Source organism: Phlebotomus papatasi, chromosome 1 (assembly GCF_024763615.1).
Source record: "Phlebotomus papatasi isolate M1 chromosome 1, Ppap_2.1, whole genome shotgun sequence".
Taxonomy (NCBI): domain Eukaryota; kingdom Metazoa; phylum Arthropoda; class Insecta; order Diptera; family Psychodidae; genus Phlebotomus; species Phlebotomus papatasi.
The window spans coordinates 27,298,327-27,321,570 of NC_077222.1; the positions used below are offsets into that span (position 1 = coordinate 27,298,327).

General features: G+C 33.2%; 1 protein-coding gene across 2 annotated transcripts in view; it reads left to right on the forward strand.

Moving 5' to 3' along the window:
* Nucleotides 1-23,244, forward strand: part of LOC129799562 (orexin/Hypocretin receptor type 1-like) — a 158,682-nt gene that overhangs the window by 128,444 nt on the left and 6,994 nt on the right. For both annotated transcript variants that reach the window (XM_055843580.1, XM_055843582.1), the window contains exons 5-9: nucleotides 3,751-3,898; nucleotides 4,007-4,148; nucleotides 8,528-8,643; nucleotides 8,727-8,868; nucleotides 10,967-11,079. In XM_055843580.1, the coding sequence (XP_055699555.1) occupies nucleotides 3,751-3,898; nucleotides 4,007-4,148; nucleotides 8,528-8,643; nucleotides 8,727-8,868; nucleotides 10,967-11,079 (661 nt within the window). The remainder of the gene's footprint in view (nucleotides 1-3,750; nucleotides 3,899-4,006; nucleotides 4,149-8,527; nucleotides 8,644-8,726; nucleotides 8,869-10,966; nucleotides 11,080-23,244) is intronic.

The window sequence follows — 23,244 nt, forward strand, 5'->3', positions numbered from 1 at the left end:
TCAAAATCAAGAAAGCCAAAATCCCAAATAGGCCAAAATTCCGAATGGGCCAAAATCCCGAAAGGCAAAATCCCAAATTCGTAAAAGTGTCATAGCTACTTCCACGATAGCACCTGCGCTGTCTGGAGGCAAAGTGTGTCTTGGGTAATTATTCTAAATATTGTCCTACACATAATTTCATCCCTTTCAGGATTTTGAACATTCGGAATTTTGGCTTTCGGGATTTTGGCCTTTTCGGCATTTTGGCTTTCGGGATTTTGGCTGCCACCGCTTTGGACGATATCCCTTTTTTCAATTTTTTATAACTTGCTATTTTAACCAAAATTATAAATTAACAAAAAATGCATTATTTATCATCGCCTTGCATATAAATATTCACCACTGAAGACTTTGGTAATGTGCAAACTGACCATTTGGCTCTCAAATAACATAAATTCATAATATAACTGGTCTCAGGATGTTAATTACACGTATTTGACCACTTTGTCTCACTTTTTCAAATTTGTCAAGAAACTTTTGGCCGATTGGCCGATGAAAAATGATCAAGTTTTAGAAATGTTTTTTTTTGGTGTACATAAATAATATAAACTGTTAAAAATAAAAGGATCAAATTGATCCTTTTGCGAGGGATGGATCAAATTCACGTGTCCTATTATGAGAAATGTGCATTCATAGTTCGAAATTTGATCCATCCTTTGCAAAAGGATCAAATTTGGATCAATTTGATCCTTTTATTTTTACCAGTGTACGGATTACAAGCAAATTATTTGGAAAATGAAAAATTTTAAAATGGTTTTTTTGTAACATTTTTTTCACTTGATTTCTCGAACGCACCTTTGTAAAGAAACTTATGGGCGGTACTGTATGTGTCCTTCGTATTAGGTGAGATTCTTAACAATCTCACCTACTATAATCCTAACAAAATTTCATGTCGTCCGATCGACCTCAAATTTGGCCAAAATGTGTTTCGCCACTTCCTGATCACCAATATATGGGAGGCTAAGTTAAGTTCCCGGCCGGCCGGCCGCTCTTTGGAGCTTAATAGCTCCTAAACTAAAAAAGATATCGACTTGCGGTTTTCGGCAAAGGTTAAATATCGTATGAAAATTGCAACTTGGTGCATTGACCCCCCACCCCCCACCCCTCCTTCCGCCATTTTGAAGACCCCCCTTTTTTTGTTTTCTCAATAGCTCCGCCCCTATGGCATCGAGCGGGCTCAAATTTTAGTATGTTATAGCTGGGCCTTAGAGCTTTCCATCAGTACCAAACTTAAGGTCCCCCGACCCCCCTGACCCGAGCTATAAGGGCCCAAAATAAAATTTCTTAAAATGGCCATAACTCCGGTTCTAATTGTCATAATTTAAAAAGTGAGGGCTTTTTGGAAAGCTCTCGTGAAATGCCACTTCCCCTTCTAACATCGCAAGTTCATAAAACCACCGCTAGGGGCGCTTTTTTTAAAAAGAAAATTTTTAAATCTTAAAAGTTAAATAACTCAAAAATTCCATTGTGCATCGGGCTGAAAATTTAGTATGTTGTAGCCGTTGATTATACCTATCAAACAAAAAAAACCTTAAGTCGATCCATAACCCCTGACCCGAGCTATAAGGGGTCAAAGTTCGAACATTGACCGGCCTCTATCTCCGGTTCTAATTAATATAGCGACCTGAATTTTACCTTTTTGGTTTCGTCTCGATGAGCACTTTCAGATGGAAGTTCAAAAAGTCACCACAGGTGGCGCTGTGATAGCGTCAAAATTCATCGAAATTCAAAGTCACTTTTCTCAAAAACGGCATTGTGCAAGTTAATGAAATTTTAGTATGTTGTAGTCCAGTCTAGGACGTTTCCAAAATGGTGCGTATGCGCGCTGTGGTTTCAATAGAACCGGAGATATGAGGGGTCAAAGTTCACGAAATTCAAAAAATCATATCTCCGGTTCTATGTGACCGATTTTGATGAATGAGGGCTTAAACGAAAGATCTCACCAAATGCTACAACTTTCTAGAATATTTGAACTTCGTGGGACCAACACCAGGGGCGCCACAGTCGAAAAACCAATTTCAATATCACATAACCTCAATTATCTCGACTGTCGCTGAACCGATTTTGATGATTACTTCAACATAATTGTAGAGCACATTTGTCTCTACATTTCGTCCATACATCATTTTCCACTCAGACTACGGTATCACTCCGATTTTGCCGTTTAAGTGTGAAAAAATTGATTTTTCCCATAATAACGCTTTGAAATCACTCAGATGCCAATTTGACTGCCTCTACTCCACCAAGACACTTAAAATAGGGGTTTAAATGGAAAGTCCCGCAAAATACAACAATTCTCTGATTTAGTTGAAGTTCAACAAATGAACACTTGGGGCACTCTGGATGAAAAAACGAGTTAAGAAACAAAAAAACCTCGCTTATCTTGGCTTCTGAGTAATCGATGAGTTCAAGTTCTACGGCAAAATTATAGAGAACATTCTGGTCTACATTTCACCCATATAACACTTTTCTGTCAGTTCATCCAAATCCTTGACATTTTGGTTCAAATACAAAACTTGTATAATTTCACGAATTTGGTTCAAGATAACTGAATGGCGTCTCCCTACTTCAGCATCAAATCGAATTTGCATGCACTCCGAGTTAGCTCACGTTAAGAATCTCACCTACATAAGCCGGTTAGGATTATCTGTCCCTTTCCTATTCTAGTTTCTACTTATTGTCGTCTGATGGCACAAATATCGCCCAAAAAATCCTTAATTAAATCAATTAAATAGTTACTAAGCACTTATTAAGGACTTATTCTATTCATTAGACAGAACAGTAGTTAAAGAGCATAGACAATGCCTTTAATTTTAGCATTCACTAGTAACAACTACCTACGGGAAGTTTCTATTAAAATATATCATACCTTGAATATGTGCTACGGCGTATGTCGATTTTTGAGATATCAATGTTTTTTGATAGGGATCTTGTTAGATTGTTTTTTAAATATAAAATATGCTTTTTAACATGTTTGTAGAATAAATTCAGTCTCAAAGTGACACAAGAATTAATTTCTTTGTGACTTTAAGGTTTTATACTGACGTAAAGAGTATAACTTCAGGCGCAAAATAATGTAAATTTGACAGTTTTAATCAAATAGTGGCATTTCATTTTTTAGTGTCTCAAATTTTTGCCCAATAAACGTTAAATATTTTGAGTTTTACAAGTATGTTCAGTGTAATAGAATAAAATATTTTTTTTTTAATTTAAATGATTATATGTATAAGGGAAATGAAGTAATGTAATGAAATTAAATTTTTGAACCCTTTAACTGAAAAATGTTTAAAATTGTAATGTTCAATTTGCATTTTAATTTGAAAATTCAGATACAGTGTTCAGATTTTTTTTAAATATTAGACACATTATGGGATAAATAGACATAAATATTATGGGAATCTATTTTTTCTATAAACTATCAATTTTGATATTCTCACAACTACGAGTGAAAAATAAAACCTAAAGGCTCTTTATATACTTTAAATAAATTGCATTAATTGGTTTATTTAGCGTTCATCTGATACAATTCGTTTAAATTTTTTTTAAACAAATATTTAAATTTGGCCACTTTTTATTCTGGGATATCAACTTTATCAAATGTTGTTATTGCTCTTTTTAGCGAGAAAAATATGTTTATGAATAATTATTTTTTTTTACAACCAAAACTTGCTGCTTATGCAATACTTTGTTTTTTTTCTATTATTTTTTCAGACTGTATCAGTAACAGTATCTGTGTTAACACTCACCTTCATCTCCATCGATCGATGGTATGCAATTTGTTTTCCTCTTCGGTATGTATCAACAAATGAACGAGCCATCGGATCAATCGCCTTTATCTGGCTTGTGGCACTGATTTCGGGTAATTTGGCGATGGCATGAGAAAATTGCCAGATATTTCCCTAACATTTTATCCCTTTTTTCTCCCCCAAAACTCTCTAACGATTAATCCTCTTTTGTGATTTCGCAGACATTCCGGAATTCCTTACATTGACCACGGAGAATAAGCTAAAATTGAGATTTGGAAGTACCCTCTTCACGCAATGCGTCGCCCAGTGGGACAATCAGACGGAGAAGAATTTCCACATAGCTCGTTTCATAATGCTCTACACGTGAGTAACAATGTTCTATGCAGGATTATGAAGGTTTTCTCTTGAAAGGGGTCTTTGAACTTTGATCTGTCTCTTAGGAGTGTTCAAAAAGAAATATTTTGGGTCAAAAAGGAAGTAAATGTTATAGAAAATTGTCTACAAAGGCTAGAGGATTTTATAAAGTTTAACATTCTTAACAGAGGTCCACTAATCCACTAACCGTATCAACTAAATTAGGACGGGTTCTTTGGTAAAATTTGATATATATAACAGAATTATTAAAACACATTTTTGTAAAACTATAAAAAAAATTATAATAATAATGTCACTCCGCCACTTTTTTTTTATTTCAAGGACCAATATACAAAAACCAAAAGCAAAATTTTATCATATTTTACAGTTTTAATTTAGTTTTCAATTGTTGGAAGATTTTCGGTTAGTTTATTGATCACTCCCTGTCTTGTATTCAACCCATTACCATGCTATTGATAATAGAAATTATTTTGTATAACTGCGGTATCACATTTTCTAATTAAAATTTTAATGCGATTTACCCGATTTACATTAATTGTCGCTAATGAGCGTTCAAATTTGTGATTTGTGGCTTTGCATCACTTTGTTTTTAGAATTTCATCTATTTATTGATAAAAAGATAGACCTTTCCCGCAAAAATACATTTAAATTTACCTAAATCATAATGGTCTCATTTTAGGAAAATAATGAGATTGGAATTAATTTTTCGCATTAATACGCAAATAAAAAAAAGAGATTGCAAAGCGTCCCAGTTTTGCGAACTGCTCGTACTCAGGAGAAAGAACTCTCCATGAATTACCTTTTCGCATGGTTTTTGACTGTATTCTGGTTTACTACCGATTTAAATGATTCTAAATTGAAGAAAAAGTGTTACAAATTGGACAATTTGCCGGTACAAGTTGGACAAGGATTTTTTCTTGATAAATACAGTACGAATTTTTTTTTAAGCACAAGGAACCAAATTATAAAACTAAACCATTAAAAATATATAAATAAAAATGAAGTACTAAATTTATCAAGAAAAAAAACCCTGTCCAACTTATACCATTATTGTCCAACTTGTACCACTTTACCCTAAGTAACAATCACAGAGATAAAAAAGAAAAGTAACTTCGAGAAAGGTATAATTTTTAGAGTTACTTTACCGATCAATGCCGATTGAAACTGTTGCAGAGTTGGAAATATTAAAACTTAGAAAATAAACTAAATAAGACAGTTTGGTTGAGAAATAGACCAAACAATAATGTAGTTTGATTTTAACCTTGGAAAATTCGATATCGAAATGTTTTCAAGTCATAAGTGTCTATGCACGAAATATGTATGTTGTATGTTCTTGCTTGACTACCTCTAAAAATATTTGAAAATGTAAATAATTTTAGAAGCCATTTTCAAAATAAACCAAAAGAACATGGTTTTGGGAGTGTTAAAGAGGGGGCTGGGGGGAAAAAGTATAAAAATACTGTCCCTAAAAATATTGTCATTGACTTATGACGAAATCGTCGACGACCAGAAATCGATATCTTTTACCATTTGGCCTCTAACCGTGTCACAAGCTTTCAAATTTTGAACAGATAAAAAAGATTTTCAAAAAATAATCGAAAAAGATATATCAAACTCGGGTACTTTACTGATTCTTTATCAATTAACTTTGATACATTTGGTCTGGAAATTTCAAGATATTTCATTCAAAACCTCAGCTAAAATCCAAATGTTAAGCAAATCGGTTGGAAAACAGGCCCTCCAAAGTGATTTAACTTTGACTTGCGAGAAATCGATTTCAAAATGTTTTTCGGTCACTGGTGGTGTGTCTATGTACGAAATATTCACATACTTCCAAAACATATTCGAAAATAAAAAATTCTAGGATCCGTTTTCGAAATAAACCGAAAAACAGAGGTTTTGAAGAGCAAAAAGAGATGGGATGAAAATAAGAAAACGTCTATATATAGTGATAACATTCACTTATGAGGGGAGGGGGGTCACCGAAGACCTAAAGTCTATATCTCTTACCGGCTGTGCTCTAGACCGATGACAATTCAGAAAAAAACGCATTATGTAACTGTTCTCTTTTTGAGTTCGAGCAGGAAATAATAGGTCAAATTCTAAATATTCAGTGATTCAAAAATATATAATAAATCACACATTTTTTCGTTCATTTTAGTGACAATTAATGTGAATCTCATTAAAATTTTAATGGAGAAGTTTTATTACTGTTATTGAAGAAAGAAAATCTAATTATAAAATTTACTACAAAAACTAGAATTTTATGACAAAAAATATAAAAAAGGTATTTTTCTTTACTTAGATTGTGTAAAAAGATAATTTTATATTAAGAGAGATACTTTTATTTTGTATTTAAAAAAATCGTAAACATAGAAATACATTTTCTAGGAGCGCTTAATGTTTAACCTTGAAAAGCCGTTATTAGGAATCATTGCCATATGCGAAATATATTCTTAAAATCTTTCATTATATCTGAAAATAAAAAAATATCACTATGACAAATATATGATAAAAAAAGTATACCGGTAAGTATGCTCGTGTTGATTTATGAAGTTTTTGAGGGTCCTCAAGTGACTCCAAGTAACTATATCTCTGACCGTTGGGCCTCTAAACTGGATTTAATTCATTTTGTAAGTTAGAAATTTTGAGATTTCAATATTAGATGGAATTTATATGTAATATAGGGTAAATTTTATAATTCAAAACCATTTCCAGACGCTTTAACTTTGACAGAAGGTTCAAAACATTAAGTTCATATTTTTTCTGAAGAGAATTACATACATTTGCTCCTTGACCCTTCTAGAATATTACTGTTTAGTGAAAATTCTTTAAATATATTTTGAAAACTTCTTACATACAAGAAAAAGACACCAGTGCAAAATGCTTCTATTGGAAACAAATTAACCCAAATGGAGACAAGGGAAAGTTTCTAATTGGAGACAAACACTGTAACTGAAACCGCAACGAAAGGCTTCCAAAACCTTGTTGAGTTGCTCTTGAGCGCAGGATTTGTTCTTATTCCTGGTCTTTTCTCCTTTGCCATCTAAAACAATAAGAAAATCTTTCCAAAAAAATCATATTTCCAGGGTTTCCTAATGAAGTATTTGAAGACACTTCAGAAAAATCATTTTTGTTCACGAAATAGGTAATTATTTCATTTGAAAACTTCACTTTCGCTTAACAATAAAGATTAGTACTTAATTTAACTAAAATTAGCCAGAAATACGACATAAATATTAAACAAAGCGAATAAACGACAGTCACCTCATTGTGTTTTTCATTGGAAAACATGGTCGATCGATAAAAAATCCATGGTAAAAAGGTACACTTTTAATTTTTCTGAGAAATTAACAAATTAAAATTTGTGAATATGAATGGATTTTCGCTTTATTTGGAGCGAAATTAACTAAATAATGAAACTGTGGTATAGAAAATATATAAATATAGTAATTTAGTACTGTATTTATCATGAGAATAGTGACGTTTCCATTTGGAGTAGCGAAAAATTTCCATTTGGAGCAGGTTTTGAATTTGAAGCTTAAATGCAATATATACATTATTTTTCATGAATATCTGATCCTCAATACGTATAAACATGAGAGGAAATCTAATATCCAATTGACAACCTATTAAATTTAAAATGAGTACATATTATTGCTCATTCTGTTGGTTAATTCAGTGCACAGAACTGTGCCTTGTTATTATTATAGCTCATCAATATCAATGATAAATACAATTTTTACCATTAAATACAACCCCAATGAAAATTCATGATTTTAAATAAAAAGAGAAGTAAGTAAATAACGCATTTAAATGGTAGAATCGTTGAGTGTTTCATGATTGTGTAATTAAAATTTTGCACATATTCCCGAATAATGTTTTAATTAGTCCAATTCACAATAATTAAATCCATAAATTTTGCTACATTTGGTGAAAATTCAAATAATCCCCAAAACTTTATATAACTCGAAGAAAAATTCACTGTGTAAAAGATAAGAAGATTCATTTGGATAATTTTCCACTTATGAACACTCTGCTAATTTTAATTATGAATCACATTGTTTTTCCTTTCCTTTTAAAATGGCTTTTCTTTTGGGGTCAGTATAAAACTTTAAAGGTCAACTTTAGAGACTTATTTTCTTTGTGCTTTCCACAGGGTTTTCGGTATTTAATTGAAAAAAAATGTGTTACAAGAAAAGTCTTTTCTATGTGTGGGCGATGTTTTGGTAAAAGACAAAAAAAAGGAGGAGAAATATTTTCTCAACCATCAAAGAAAAAAGTCTTGATGAGAGTTAAATTATGTAGAATACTTTCTCAATTATCCTTTCTCATCTTAGTTTTTTTTCCATCTTCTATTCCGCCAGTTTACCACTCCTCATAATGACAATTGCCTATTTCCAAATTGTGCGTGTTTTATGGAAATCCGACACAATCCCTGGCCATCGTGAGTCGAGGCATCATCAGCAATACAATTGTGGATGTGAGTAATTTTCCTTGATGACTCACAGTTTCATCTCTATAAAGCTATTCCATTCAATGTTGAATTTTCTCTTTTTTTGTAAGATTTAAGAAATTCAGGAGCTGCTTCGAATTCAGGGACAATGGGTCAATTGAGAATGAGACGAAAGGCTGCAAAAATGTTGGTTGCTGTTGTTGCAATGTTTGCTTGTTGCTACTTTCCCGTCAATGTTCTCAACGTTTTAAGGTAAAGTACTGAAATTTTTACGTTTCAGCATTATCCATATATATGGGAAAGCTTTAAACAAAGCTTCTGTCAAAGGAAGTTTCGTACCACTTGATTATTTTCTTATAAGCCTTCATAAAGCAGACCAAACTTTTAACAGAAAAAAATCAAATGGTACGAAACTTCAATCATTTGAAGTTTCAAAGCTTTTTAGTAACTAAAATTTTAACTTCAGTAAATATGTTAATTACTTTTAGATGGCAATATTATTATTACCCTTAGAAAGCAATATTTTCTTCCACAGCATGCTCCACTCATAAAAAATAGGCCACGCCCACTTCAAAAACTATATTTAATATTGAAGTATCTCTTGTGTAGCCATACCATTTAATTTTTGTTTTGTTTTATTTTGTCAAAAATTGCATTTTTGACAAAATTTTGACGTTTGTACCTACACCTGTGCAGGCGATTTCCTTCAAAAAAGCAATTTTTGAAGGCCACAGGAAAATGTATTTCGTAAAATTTTTCGTAAATATTCTAGAATTCTTTCTGAGGACTTACGAAATGCTCGTAAATAGTATAATTCACTTAAAATATCGTCAAAGTTTGAATTCTTCGCAACATTATCACTTGACGAGCATTTTTTGTTCTTTTACTAACATTTGTTCGCTTTTGTTTGTCTGGTATAATTTTACGAACAAGTAACAAAATTTTACAAACATTTTTCTGTTTGATTGCAAACACTTACGAACAAATGCTTGTAAAAGAGCAAAAAATGCTCGTCAAGTGATCATATTACGAACAATATTTTTGCGAAAAAAGTCCATACATTTTGGTAGGTTATACGATTTACGAGCATTTGGTAAATCCCCAATTTCAAAATAAATTCACAAACTTTTACGAACGAAATGTTTTTTCTGCGTTGCTTAAGTTATAACGAAATTTACTAAAGAAATGTCGGAAGAAGTGTCTTTATAGAAAAGTGATGCTCCTGGGGTAGTTCAGTGTACTGAAACAAAAAAAAACTGCTTTCTCTTGGTGATCGAGCAGTTAAAATTATTCAAATACGAGCAAAATTGGAAACACTAATAAACTGAGGGGCATGACATTTCCTATGTTTCTAGCGAGACGAAATTTTTTTTAAGTTTATTAGCTATTTTCTGTCATTGTAGAATGAATTAGCAAAAAATACTAATACAAAATGAAAGCCAATTTAATAACGAAGAGGCAACCGAAAACCCTAAATTGGCAAGCTACATAGTATTGGAGATATCTCGCGAAATGTGTACGAAAACCAGGGAAAAAATTACACTAAAACCGGTTGCATTTTTGAGAGCTAATGTCACCCCCCTGAATAAACTTCAGTGAGGTTATAAGGAAAAATAGGCCACGCCCACTATTAATCCTTTGTTTTAAAGAATTAAATTTTAATAAATTATGATACTATTGCTTAATGGCAATGAGGCGTGGCGCGTTGCTTTCAAAGAGGTGGAATGGCTAAATTTTCCTTTTACGAAGCACTTTTCACAATTTTTGAGTATGAGATAACCAGGAGCATCCATCTCACGATAAGATATAACACGTCTGTTCCACCTGCAAGACATTCCCACACGACAGACATAATTCAGTTTTTTTCACGATATTTTAACACCAAATTGGTGCTGTATAGACAAAAGCATATAAATTGCCCTCCAAAAGTATAGGCTTAATTGTAAAACTTGTCACCCAAGACAATTATATATGGATTTTGAGCCCTAATCGAGCATGAAGAAAGAAAAAAGGGTGTCATAAGTAATTAATTACCTTTAGACACTCCCGAGAGCACTTTATAGTTACAGGTGAGTCCTGATTTCCTGTAGTTAGCTTTCTTGTGGGCGTGGCCTATTTTTCGTTTTATTGAAATAATTAGGGTATTTTTTGTTCAAGTTATAATTCAAGTAGTGCAATGTTAAAAAGATCACAGCTTTTGAAAAAGAAATGGCAGAAAATGATTTATGAGTGGAGTTTACAATAGATGTTAAACACTAAAACTACAAAAAAAAATAGTAAAAATCTTTCACTGAAGTAGGGTACTCCCGAAACTTTTAATAAGAGCGGTCTATTCAATTTTCAATTCTAGATATACCATCGATATTGGTCAAAGTGATGTCATTTCAGTCCTTTCGCTCTTATCCCATTGGCTATGTTACGCCAACAGCGCAGTAAATCCTGTCATTTACAATTTTATGAGTGGTAAGTTGAATTTACAGTCAATTTTCTCTTACGATTTGAATGTATTAAATTCCATGAAGGATTTTCCCAGACTTTACGATTTCAAATAACTTCTCACAGTCAGTGATTCTTGGGGGAGAATTTAATTCAAATATCTTGGACATTGTCTGGGTTGAATTTTACTTTTCCAAGAGAAATTCCAGTGGTTTGAACAAACATCTCACAACCCTCAATCAACAGAACTTCATTAAATTTATTTAACATTTATTTAAATATTTTAATTTTTTGTCAATATTTAACTACGCGATTTATAATGCGCCATCACGAAAGCTTTTATTTGCGACTTAACGAACACTTGGAGGGATATCACTTAAAGCAAATTAAAAATGTGTTTATTTGAAAAAGAATATGCAATTAAAAATGATTTAAAATTCTATTAAGTAAAAAGCATCCAATTTCATTTCAAATTCTTCAAAATATTTATAAAAACTTATGAAAACTCATTCTTTTTAATGGAAATTTCTAATATTGTCATTTGATGAATTCCCTCACAAGGCAAAATATTAATAAGAATATGTTTTTTTTTTAATGGAAAGAATTGCGGAAACGATACATTTCCAACATTAAAATTTTCCACATGTCATAAACTCAACGAAATATTGATCGGAAGGTCAGGAAAGATTTTGCAAAATCATCATTGGCTTTGTCCAAGAAGAATATTTCCCAAGCCCCAAAGAGGTTTAGGAAGAAGATAAAACCAGAGGGAAATCTTCTTTCTCCAAACGATAAATTTTACCGCCTTTTCATCCGCCTCGTTTGAAAGATGTTATTCAAATGATTTTTACATCTCCGTAGTCAATTGACAAGCGACAGAAGGGTGTGTTTAATGCAGATATTTACCCCAACAGACTAGCACAACAAAATGGATAATCAAATAGGGACAATTAATAAAATTGATGATACAGTGTGAGATTGGGGTAAATATGAGAAATTAATTTCAAACATAAATTATTTATGAGGCAAACTCCTACGGAAGTGTTGTTCAGAGGAAATGGGGAAACCAAAGATTTTGATTGGGGTATAAAATGAACGAAAGGGCTTTGATTTCTCATTTAGGATTATACTGTGTATAATAAGAAGAAATCAAATAAAGTGTTTTCCATACGGAAATTCTGCACTGAAAGTTCGTTGATTCTTATTATTTTGATGGTATGAGAATTGTATTACATCGGAAGAAAAGAGAATACATAAGCAGGTGAAAACATGAAAGATTGGTCCTAAGAATTATTTCCTAATTAGTATTTTGGATGAATAAAGCTATTCTGTTGTCCAACAATCATTCGGTAAAGTTTACTCAAAATATGGTAGGAGGATGTGGGGTTATTAGGTGAGATTCTTAACAATCTCACCTACTATAATCCTAACAAAATTTCATGTCGTCCGATCGACCTCAAATTTGGCCAAAATGTGTTTCAGCACTTCCTGATCACGAATATATATGTGGCTAATTTACGTTCCCGGCCGGCCGCTCTTTGGAGCTTAATAGCTCCTAAACTAAAAGAGATATCGACTTGCGGTTTTCGGCAAAGGTTAAATATCGTATGAAAATTGCAACATGGTGCATTGACCCCCCACCCCCCACCCCTCCTTCCGCCATTTTGAAGACCCCCCTTTTTTTGTTTTCTCAATAGCTCCGCCCCTATGGTATTCAGCGGACTCAAATTTTAGTATGTTATAGCTGGGCCTTAGAGCTTTCCATCAATACCAAACTTAAGGTCCCCCGACCCCCCTGACCCTAGCTATAAGGGTCCAAAAAAAATTTCTTAAAATGGCCATAACTCCGGTTCTAATTGTCAGAATTTAAAAAGTGAGGGCTTTTTGGAAAGCTCTCGTGAAATGCCACTTCTCCTTCTAACATCGCAAGTTCATAAAACCACCGCTAGGGGCGCTTTTTTTAAAAAGAAAATTTTTAAATCTTAAAAGTTAAATAACTCAAAAATTCCATTGTGCATCGGGCTGAAAATTTAGTATGTTGTAGCCGTTGATTATACCTATCAAACAAAAAAAACCTTAAGTCGATCCATAACCCCTGACCCGAGCTATAAGGGGTCAAAGTTCGAACATTGACCGGCCTCTATCTCCGGTTCTAATTAACATAGCGACCTAAATTTTACCTTTTTGGTTTCGTCTCGATGAGGACTTTCAGATGGAAGTTCAAAAAGTCACCACAGGTGGCGCTGTGATAGCGTCAAAATTCATCGAAATTCAAAGTCACTTTTCTCAAAAACGGCATTGTGCAAGTTAATGTAATTTTAGTATGTTGTAGTCCAGTCTAGGACGTTTCCAAAATGGTGCGTATGCGCGCTGTGGTTTCAATAGAACCGGAGATATGAGGGGTCAAAGTTCATGAAATTCAAAAAATCATATCTCCGGTTCTATGTGACCGATTTTGATGAATGAGGGCTTAAACGAAAGATCTCACCAAATGCTACAACTTTTTAGAACGTTTGAACTTCGTGCGACCAACACCAGGGGCGCCACAGTCGAAAAACCAATTTCAATATCACATAACCTCAATTATCTCGACTGTCGCTAAACCGATTTTGATGATTACTTCAACATAATTGTAGAGCACATTTGTCTCTACATTTCGTCCATACATCATTTTCCGCTCAGACTACGCTATCACTCCGATTTTGCCGTTTAAGTGTGAAAAAATTGATTTTTCCCATAATAACGCTTTGAAATCACTCAGATGCCAATTTGACTGCCTCTACTCCACCAAGACACTTAAAATAGGGTTTTAAATGGAAAGTCCCGCAAAATACAACAATTCTTTGATTTAGTTGAAGTTCAACAAATGAACACTTGGGGCACTCTGGATGAAAAAACGAGTTAAGAAACAAAAAACCTCGCTTATCTTGGCTTCTGAGTAATCGATGAGATCATGTTCTATGGGAAAATTATAGAGTACATTCTGGTCTACATTTCACCCATATATCACTTTTGTGCCAGTTCATCCAAATCCTTGATATTTTGATTTGAATACAAAATTTGTATAATTTCACGAATTTGATTCAAGATAACTGAATGGCGACTCACAATTTCAGCTCTAAATCGAATTTGCATGCACTCCGAGTAAGCTCACGTTAAGAATCTCACCTACATTTTGAGCTGTGGGGCAAAATTTATATACGATTTTATCGCATATTTCTAAAGGCCTTACCAAAATTTAATTTAGACCACAATTGTTTTGTCTATCTAAATTACATTAGATTCAGTCCCCTTTAGAAATAAGCGAAAAAGTAGCTTCACCTCTCTCTACAAGTCAACGAATTAAATTTCGGGTAAGAATTCTTACCCGAAATTATTATGAATTAATAATGAATCAGTTATTATTATCATCAGTCATTATTAATTCATAACCGCAGTTGAAACGCATTTAAATGAGTAGAGTGTAAGATTGGACATTTTAATTGTTAACATGTCCAATCCTTAATTCTTTAAGGATTATCCTGAATCATAAGGTCAAAAGAAGATAATATTTTTTATTGATTAAATAGATAGGTAAACTATTCAAGAATATACTACAAGATAAAATCAGAAGCTAATTCGAAGTATTTTCGAAGATACAAAGACGAATCCAAAAAATACCGAGCAGATTTGGAAGCGCCCAGGCGAACTTCCAAAACCTTGAAGCGCGTTTTCTGCGGTTTTCGTTTTACGATTTAAGAAAAAACCTATGGACCGAATGAGGCTTTTAGATGAACCTAAATGGTCTTAGAAAAATAAATTTTAATATCTTTTACAGCGTATTAAAGTATATATTTTTTTTTCGAAAATATGCTTCTTTTTCTAAATGTTTAAAAAAGAGTTCGTATTTTAACATTTTCTCCGACTTTTTTAGTTTAGCTGAACTATACTAATGAAAATTACAATTATTTTTCATATTATTGTTTTTTACATAATCACAGCGAACAGACTGGGCTTTTCTACATGGTCATTGCTTTTTTACGCCTTCATTGCTTTTTTACACGTGGAAAAAATATTCAAAAAATTGCGGCACTAAACCAATTTTTGCACCAATTTGATGTTTTTCCGTTCTCTGAGACAATATTATTTAATAAGAAAATGATTTATTAGTAAAATCACCCAAATCTAAAAACCTCGAATTAAAAGCAAAAAGCAATTGACCGGTCAAATTGCTCTTTGCTCTTTTCTCAAGGTACTTATAATCGGAAAATTTGAATATTCTTCCTTTATAAATTGATTAGGTTTAATGAGAGATCTTGAGAAAATACAGTATCCATTTTGACAAATTTTGCCCTAGTATCCCCTGGTATGATTATAGTTTTCATACTATTACAGTGTGAAACTTTGTGTATTTCCACCGAAGTTGTTAAAGGAGAATGGTCAAAACTATATGGGCGCTGGTCCCGGAATCGCCACAAACGAGAGTAGGCGCATTTTGTAGGTACTAATATAAGATTGAAAAATTGCCGGGACCCTAGACGATAAACGCTGGGAGTCCTTGTAAAAATGCCTTTATCCTTTTGAAAAATCGCTGTTTTGACAACGAATTACGCAAGAACGGCTAAAGTGATCTTGATGAAATTCGGTATAGGGTCACTGTATGACTTAAAGTTTTTATCCATGCATATCACCCCCTCCTCCCACCCTCCATTCTGATAGCCGCCATACAAAATGGGGGCGTTTTACCTTATAACTCCTTTCTATGAGGAGGTGGAAAGCTGAAATTCGACAAGGGAGCAAAGCTTAGGGAATACTTTTAAACCATATATAATATCTCCCTCCTCTGTCCCCCTTTCTGGTAGCCCTCATACAAAATGAGAGCATTTTACCTTGTAACGCCTTTCTGAGAAAAGATAGAAAGTTGAAATACAGCATGGGAACAAGTCTTAAAGAAGACTCTTTAACCATAATGACGAAACTCTTCGTCCATCACCCCTTCTGGTAGCCCCCATACAAAATTAGACTATTTTACCTTATAACTCCTTTCTAAGAGGAGGCAGAAAGTTGTAATTCGACTAGATGCCTATAAATGCATATAAAATCTAGAAAATTATTGTTAACGTTATTAGTTATTCATTTCTTTTCATTCTTTTACAAACTAACTACTTCTTATCAGAAAGGAGGTCGAAATGCTCTCATTTTGTATAGGATTACTAGAAGGGATGGTGTAGGAGCGGGTTAACATGCATGGTTGAAAAGTCTTCCATAAGTTTTGTTCCCTTGTTGAATATCAGCTTTCTACATCGTCTTAGAAAGGAGTTATAAGGTAAAGTGCCCCCATTTTGTATGAGGACTACCAGAACGGAAGGTGGAGGGAGGGGGTGGTATGCATAAACAAAAAGTTTAAAACATGCAGTGACCCTATACCGAATTTCATCAAGATCAGTTAAGCAGTTCTTGTATAATTCGTAATCAAAACAACGATTTTTTGGAAGGATAATGGCCTTTTTTACAAGGACTCCCAGCGTTTATCGTCCTAGGTCCCGGCATTTTTCTCAACCTTATATTAATATCTTCAAAATGCGTCTACTTTAATCTTTGTATGAAGATGAACCAGCGCCCATATACTTTTGATCATTCTTCATCATTGTAAAAAATAGTTTTTATGCTCTAGAACTGTTCCTCCATGGTTTAGAACATTGATCCCAAAACAAAAGTTGTTACCTATACTCATGTCTATCCAATGACATAGGTCCCATTCGTGGCGATTCCGGGACCGGATTTAACCATTCTCCTTTCAACAAAAATATTGCATTATGTGTTAAATTTCCCTCTAAAACGTATAGTTCAGTGGAGATGGTTTTCTTTGGGCTGTGTTTGTATATAATATCAAATACTCGCCAGAATCGATCATTGTATGCGATAATGTATCATATTAGGAATAATTCTCAATTCGAGAAGAAGTGAATTTTTGTATAGGGCTCACCGAAGACCGAAAGATAATATCTCTTACTATTTAGTTAGGCTCTTGGCCGTTGATAAATTGAAAAAATAAAAAAAAATATATAGCGTCGTCTCTTGCATCAAGAGCCACTACATAAGAAATGTATAGATTAGATACGACAAGGTTTGATGCAACGGACAATTAATTATATTATTCTCTGAGTTTGAACAGTAGTATTTAACACAAATGCAAAAAATTAAAAATTGCCAAATTAAGTCAAAATTCAACATAAATACTATCAAAATATAAAATTCTACAATTTTTGAGTAATGGCATCTACACACTAGAAAAGTTATTTCCATAATTTGACAGTAAATAATTCTAAAAAAAAATGAATGAAAGTAAATGGAAAAATTCTTGGGACTTTTGGTGATATTCCGGAAAAACCTAGGTTTAGAGAAAAAAAGGAAAGCGTGAAGGGGCATATTAATTTTCCATGATCGACTTAAAGGGGAGTCCCCTAAGATCCTAAGTCGGTATCTCTAACCGCTTGGTATCAAGCCCGTGCTGATGACTAGACAATAGGACACACGAATGAAGGAATTTACGTAACTTTTAGATAACTTTATAAAACATAATAATAAAAAAAATCATCAAAATAAGAATCCCTGAATGTATGGTTTTGAAAAATTGAATAAATATTTTATGTAGGGTAAGTGTACCAAATTCCGGCCAGTTTGCAAATTCGGGCACATTTTTTGTTTATCAAATTTCCATGAATTGTAAAGTTTTTGCATACTCTAGAGATTATGCAATTCAAAAAATAACAAAAATGTCGCTTTGACGAACAAGATGATCTGAAAAAGACATTTGAAGAATTCCGGAAGGACAAGGAACTATGAGAATGAAGATGGCCGGAATAAGCCACCAATTATTATTAATCGTATCGAGATATTCTATTACAAGGTAATCATTTTTACAATGTCCATATACGGTGTTGGAAGAATCTGCTAAGTCCATTGTAGACTGCCCAGGAGCGCCGTCCCCGCTGTGTGGATGCTTCTTCCATGCTCCCGGTGTTGTTGGGCGTAGGCGGTGCATTATATAACGTTATTAACATATGAAAATTGTCTAAATTAGACATTCAGTTCTTTGCACCTGGCGGGACTCGAACTCACAACAGTAAGTCGAGCCGGGGAATTATTCGGCCCAAGAGCCAACGGTCTTGCCTATTGCGCCACTGATTCCCCAAGCCACCAATGCTAAGCTATGTATATATTTTTATTAATTTTAAAATGTATTAAGAATGATTTAAAAGAAAATAAAGACTATAAATTGTCTACAAGGTTCCGAGCAACACTCTTTAAAAAAAAGTAGCAAAAATATTAAATTTGTATTAAAAATATAACATTTCAAACTTAAGACTTTGGCGTTTTCATGCAACAACAATTCACAGGTGTTTATATTCTTGCGGGATTCTACAATAATTGTTGGGCTTTTAAATATTTTTTATTTGATTTTTAAAATCAATAAAATCGACTTAAAACTGTGAATTATTATTTCCATGCATATCTTTTTGGTTTATAGGGAGGAGTGGGGCACCTTTTAAAGTGAGGCACTTTTGAAATTAGGATTTTTCAATTATTTTTAAGAAAAATTAAGTCTTATCGTGATATAAATTAGATGCACAAACAGATTGAGAAGCTAAATTACATTATGACATGGCTCAGATCTATTTAAACATAGGAGAAAAATCCCACCTTCAAAGGTGCCCCACTTCCCCCTACCCAACATTGTCATAAAATAAAGTTTTGGAAGCTTATCAATACAATTGCAAAGGGATACAAATGCTATACTAATAAAAAATCTTTTAAATCCAGAGATTATTTATCGTGATATAATCCGCTTTTGAGAGTAAAATAAAAATTGTGAAAAAGTTGGTGATAGACCACCCACCCAACACTCAGCAGGATGATTTAACCATGAGAGGCAATAAAATAAAAGAGGATGTTTTATTGTGCGTAGAGTATCACTCAGAATTTACGCACTATCTCTTGAGTTCAACAGCCGAAAAATGCCCTCGTTGAATTCAATAAACACGGCAAAATCCTTCCTCACAAAAAAAAACTTGACTCTTGAGTCAACAATCTTATTGAATACACAAAATTGAGCGCGGTAGTTTGTGGGGATCATGCTCTTTGAGGATAATCCTACTTGTACCATCAATGGGATCCTTCAGCAAACTCTTACTCCATTTTTTTATGAGTGTCAATTTTGAGAAAACAAAGGGGTTAGGAGAAATTAAATCAAAATCTTTAGTATCATTTTGTATATCATTTGTCACTTTTGTTGTTACATTAAGAAAGCATAAGGAGAATGGCACAAGGTGGAGTACGATTTTGATAAAAAAAAAGGCGCCTTTTACTGAGGCACGTGGCACTCTCTAACCATTTTGCCTATATATCCTTTTCTCCCTACATTCACTTACAGCCCAATTTTGTCACTTTTATCCCATTCTACCCGTCAATCGACAGACCCGAAAAAGCCTCGTCCTCCAGAAAAGGATAAAATTTATAACATTTCCCTTTTTTGTCTCTTGCGCATCGTAATTTGACGGAAACAAGATTTTGGTTTATTCGTTCTCAAGTTTTATTTTCTACGGCAAATGAGAAGGAAGACGAAGGAGAAAATGTTGACAAAGAGAAAGATGAAAGCCATGAAGAGGCCTAAATATTTTCTCTATCTATATAATAAATATATACATACACATTTTTCCAGCAAAATCGATGAAATTGTCGAAAAAAAAGAGGGGAATTAAATGAACAGTAAAGGAATAAATTTCTTTCAATTGAAAGAACCTTTTCAGAAAAGCTAAATTCTTGTCGTAAATTCATTGAACAAATAGACATAGATTTTCTTCCCTGGAGAACTTGTAGAACATCCTTTTGTCATATGTCCATGCGATATTGTCCTTTTCGTTACGGGATAAAGAACAAACACTAGGGATACAAAGAAAAGCATTTTACAAAAAAGTTTTCCTCAAATTAGAAGCTCCAATGATTTCTTTAACAAAATAAAACAATTTTATGAACATACTTTCTGCTTTCACTTCAAAGAAAATTGACTGAAGAATAAGTTAAACTTGAAATACTTGCCTTGATATACTTTAATAGGTGAGATGCTTAATAATCTCACTTACAATAAAGGAATAAAAGTTATTCTTATCACCGTAAATGTCAATGTAAAAGAAAATATGAATGATAATATTTTTCCTTAGCATGGGAGTCAAAATATTTTAAGTTGTATTTTATGAAAACGTGTAAATGGTAAGCTCCCACCAGTACGATGATTTTTTAAAGTTCAATAAATTTGGGTTATGACACCCTTTATCTGTGCTAATCCTCACGAGTGTGTCTCGGATAAAATAGAAAGTCTGGCAGACTTTATTTTATTTTGGAACATTGTGAAGTTGTAGGAAGGGGATCTTTTACTAATATAAATTTGAAATAAACAATCGATGACGTGATTTAGTGATAAAAATGTTTAAAAAAAATTAGAACAATCTCTTGTATAAAAAAAAACCATAAAAACCCATTTTATCAGAAAAGATTATTGGTTATATTAATTTCTTCACTATTTATTTTATTCCATCGAATAAAACGGCGTTTAAAATCGTTTAAACAACTTTAAACTTAACGGTTTTTTTTTATTAAATTAATGCAAATTAGCCTTTAGGCCTAATTAAAAAGTTTAACAACTCTTACCTCAGAATTGAGAGGAAATTTTTTTATTAAAAAGAAATGGCAAAACGTCCCAGCTTTGCGAAATGCTCGAACTCACGAGAAAGTCCTCTCCGTAAACATATTTTTTGTATGCACATAGGGTTACTGCTGATTTAATCTTGTTTAAAGACAATGAGAAAGCCATTAAGAAATTATTAAAAATTATAGGGGATGTGAAATTATTCAAAAATCGGTACTTAACCGGTTCATTACTGATGAAGACCGATGCAGTCGGTTTCGAAATTTAAATTCCTTTCCGAAAAATCCAAATTTAACCAAATTGTTTGAAAAATGGGCCATTAAAGCTACACACAGAGAAATTTTAGTGGCATAACAACTCCAAATGGTGTTGTCGGACACACCAACCTCAACCCCAAAATCAACTAACCCCAATTCGGTGTTCAGAATACACCAAGTGGTGTCACAAAGTAACTAACACCGGCTTTGGGTTTCTGATTACACCAATTTTACACCAATTATTAACACCAAATTTAGCGTTGTTGGAACACCATTGTGGATTTTGTATCACACCATCTCAAGAAAATATAGGTGTTCCTTTTACACCAATAAATGAAAAATGTCTACAGATTTGCAACTAAAACTAAATGATCAAAGGATTTAGAATTAGGGCATTGGCATTCATTGGATGGGATTTGAAATTAAATTCCTGGGTGTTTCTGTTTAAGAATTTTTCATTTTTCTGTGTGTGTGGTCGATGGTGAGCGACGAACACCGTTTGGCGTTGCAACAGCACTGTTTAGAAAATTGATGGTGTTACTTTTGCACCATTTCAGAGATTTCTGTGGCGGAGTTAATACAACACCGCCAAAGCATTTCATAGAACACCATTGATTCAAAACTAGGTGTTATTTTGGTGTGAATGCTACTACGTTTGGTGTTCAAGCAACACCAACACCAAATTCAACCCCAAATTCAACACCGCTTTCTCAAAATCACTTCTCTGTGTGTAGGATGATTAACTAACGGATGGAACATTTTAATTCAGAAATGGTATATTTTTTTTTTTAATTCTTTATAATTTTTAAGTCTTAGATCCCCGAAAATAAATATAACACGAAATGGTAGGCACATGTACAGAGAATATATTTTTATTGAATTTAAAATGTTAATGGTGTTACAATTACAAAATTTGTTAGAAAAATTCAAAAATTGTGAATTTTACGTCTTTTTCATATAGGTTTTAGGAACTGTTAACCTCGTGCAATCATTATAAATTTTGTGCTAATAACATTACATTAGATACTCTTTCAATTGGGAAAAATTATAAAACGATTGTATTTGGTTTTATACTAATACTAAAAGATCACTTAAGAAAAAATATACCATACTTTTGTACGAAAAATGTATGAAAATGCTCCGCCCTGCCTCAAAGTAGTTGATCTTTAACCTTCAATAATTCAAAATGGCGAATTTTCCGATCATAGGTATGTTGGGCTAAATATTCACCAGGACTACCTCTAAAATATATCCGAAAATTATTGAAAAAGCTTGGTCCAATTTTGAAAAAAAAACCCGAAAAATATGGTTTTTAAGGAAGGGGTGGGGAATAGGGGAACAAGGGTAAAAACGTCTAGAGATATCGTTTTTTTATTGGGGGTCATCGAAGACCGGAAGTCGATATCTCTTACCGTTCTACCTCTAGCTCGAGAACAAATTTAAGATCAAGTAAAAAATTTTCCGAAAAAAATTATTCAAAATCGGTACTTAACTCTTTCGCGTCCCACTTTTATTCAGCAGATGAATTCATGTAAAATAGAGATTTTCCTAATGCTTTATGATCAAATATAATAGTTCAGAGAGGAAAAAAAAATTTCCATTGCGTGAAAACTCGGAAAAATTCCGGGTCATATATGACCCTATTGTCCTCAAGGGAAGTGTACATACCATTATCAAAATTTATATCACGGGCTTTTTAAGAGTTTTTTTTGCTTGAAGTTATTAATTTGGCCAAAACCATGGCAAACTGGATTGTCTTGATGAACACTGTACTCCTGGTGTTCAAGGAATCTTCCTGGTAATCCCTTGAACAGTCACTGTCACAATATTTTGAGTGGTATTTGGCAAAAATAAACTTATCCACATATTTATTCACACACAATACAATTGCACAATATGAGACGCTTGCAGAATACTCAAAAATATTGCAAAATATGTTATAATTCATTAGATATAAGATGAAATGTCCAGGAGCAAGATGTCCCACCTGCATTTCACAAAGAAAAACAATGTCCCAACTACATTTCGCCATATGTTTGGGACGAAAACACTGTTACCCTTGGGGACCATAGGGTCATATATGACCCTTATATTAGATGAGATCATATATTCTGTCAGTAGAAGAGGTAAAAAGTTTGGAGTGGTATATCTCAGCTCCTGATGAACATAATTGGATGAGTGAACTATTGTTGGAAAGCTTGGTTCATTAGCTTTCAGAATCTGGTATATGTAATTGGCTATGGGTAAATC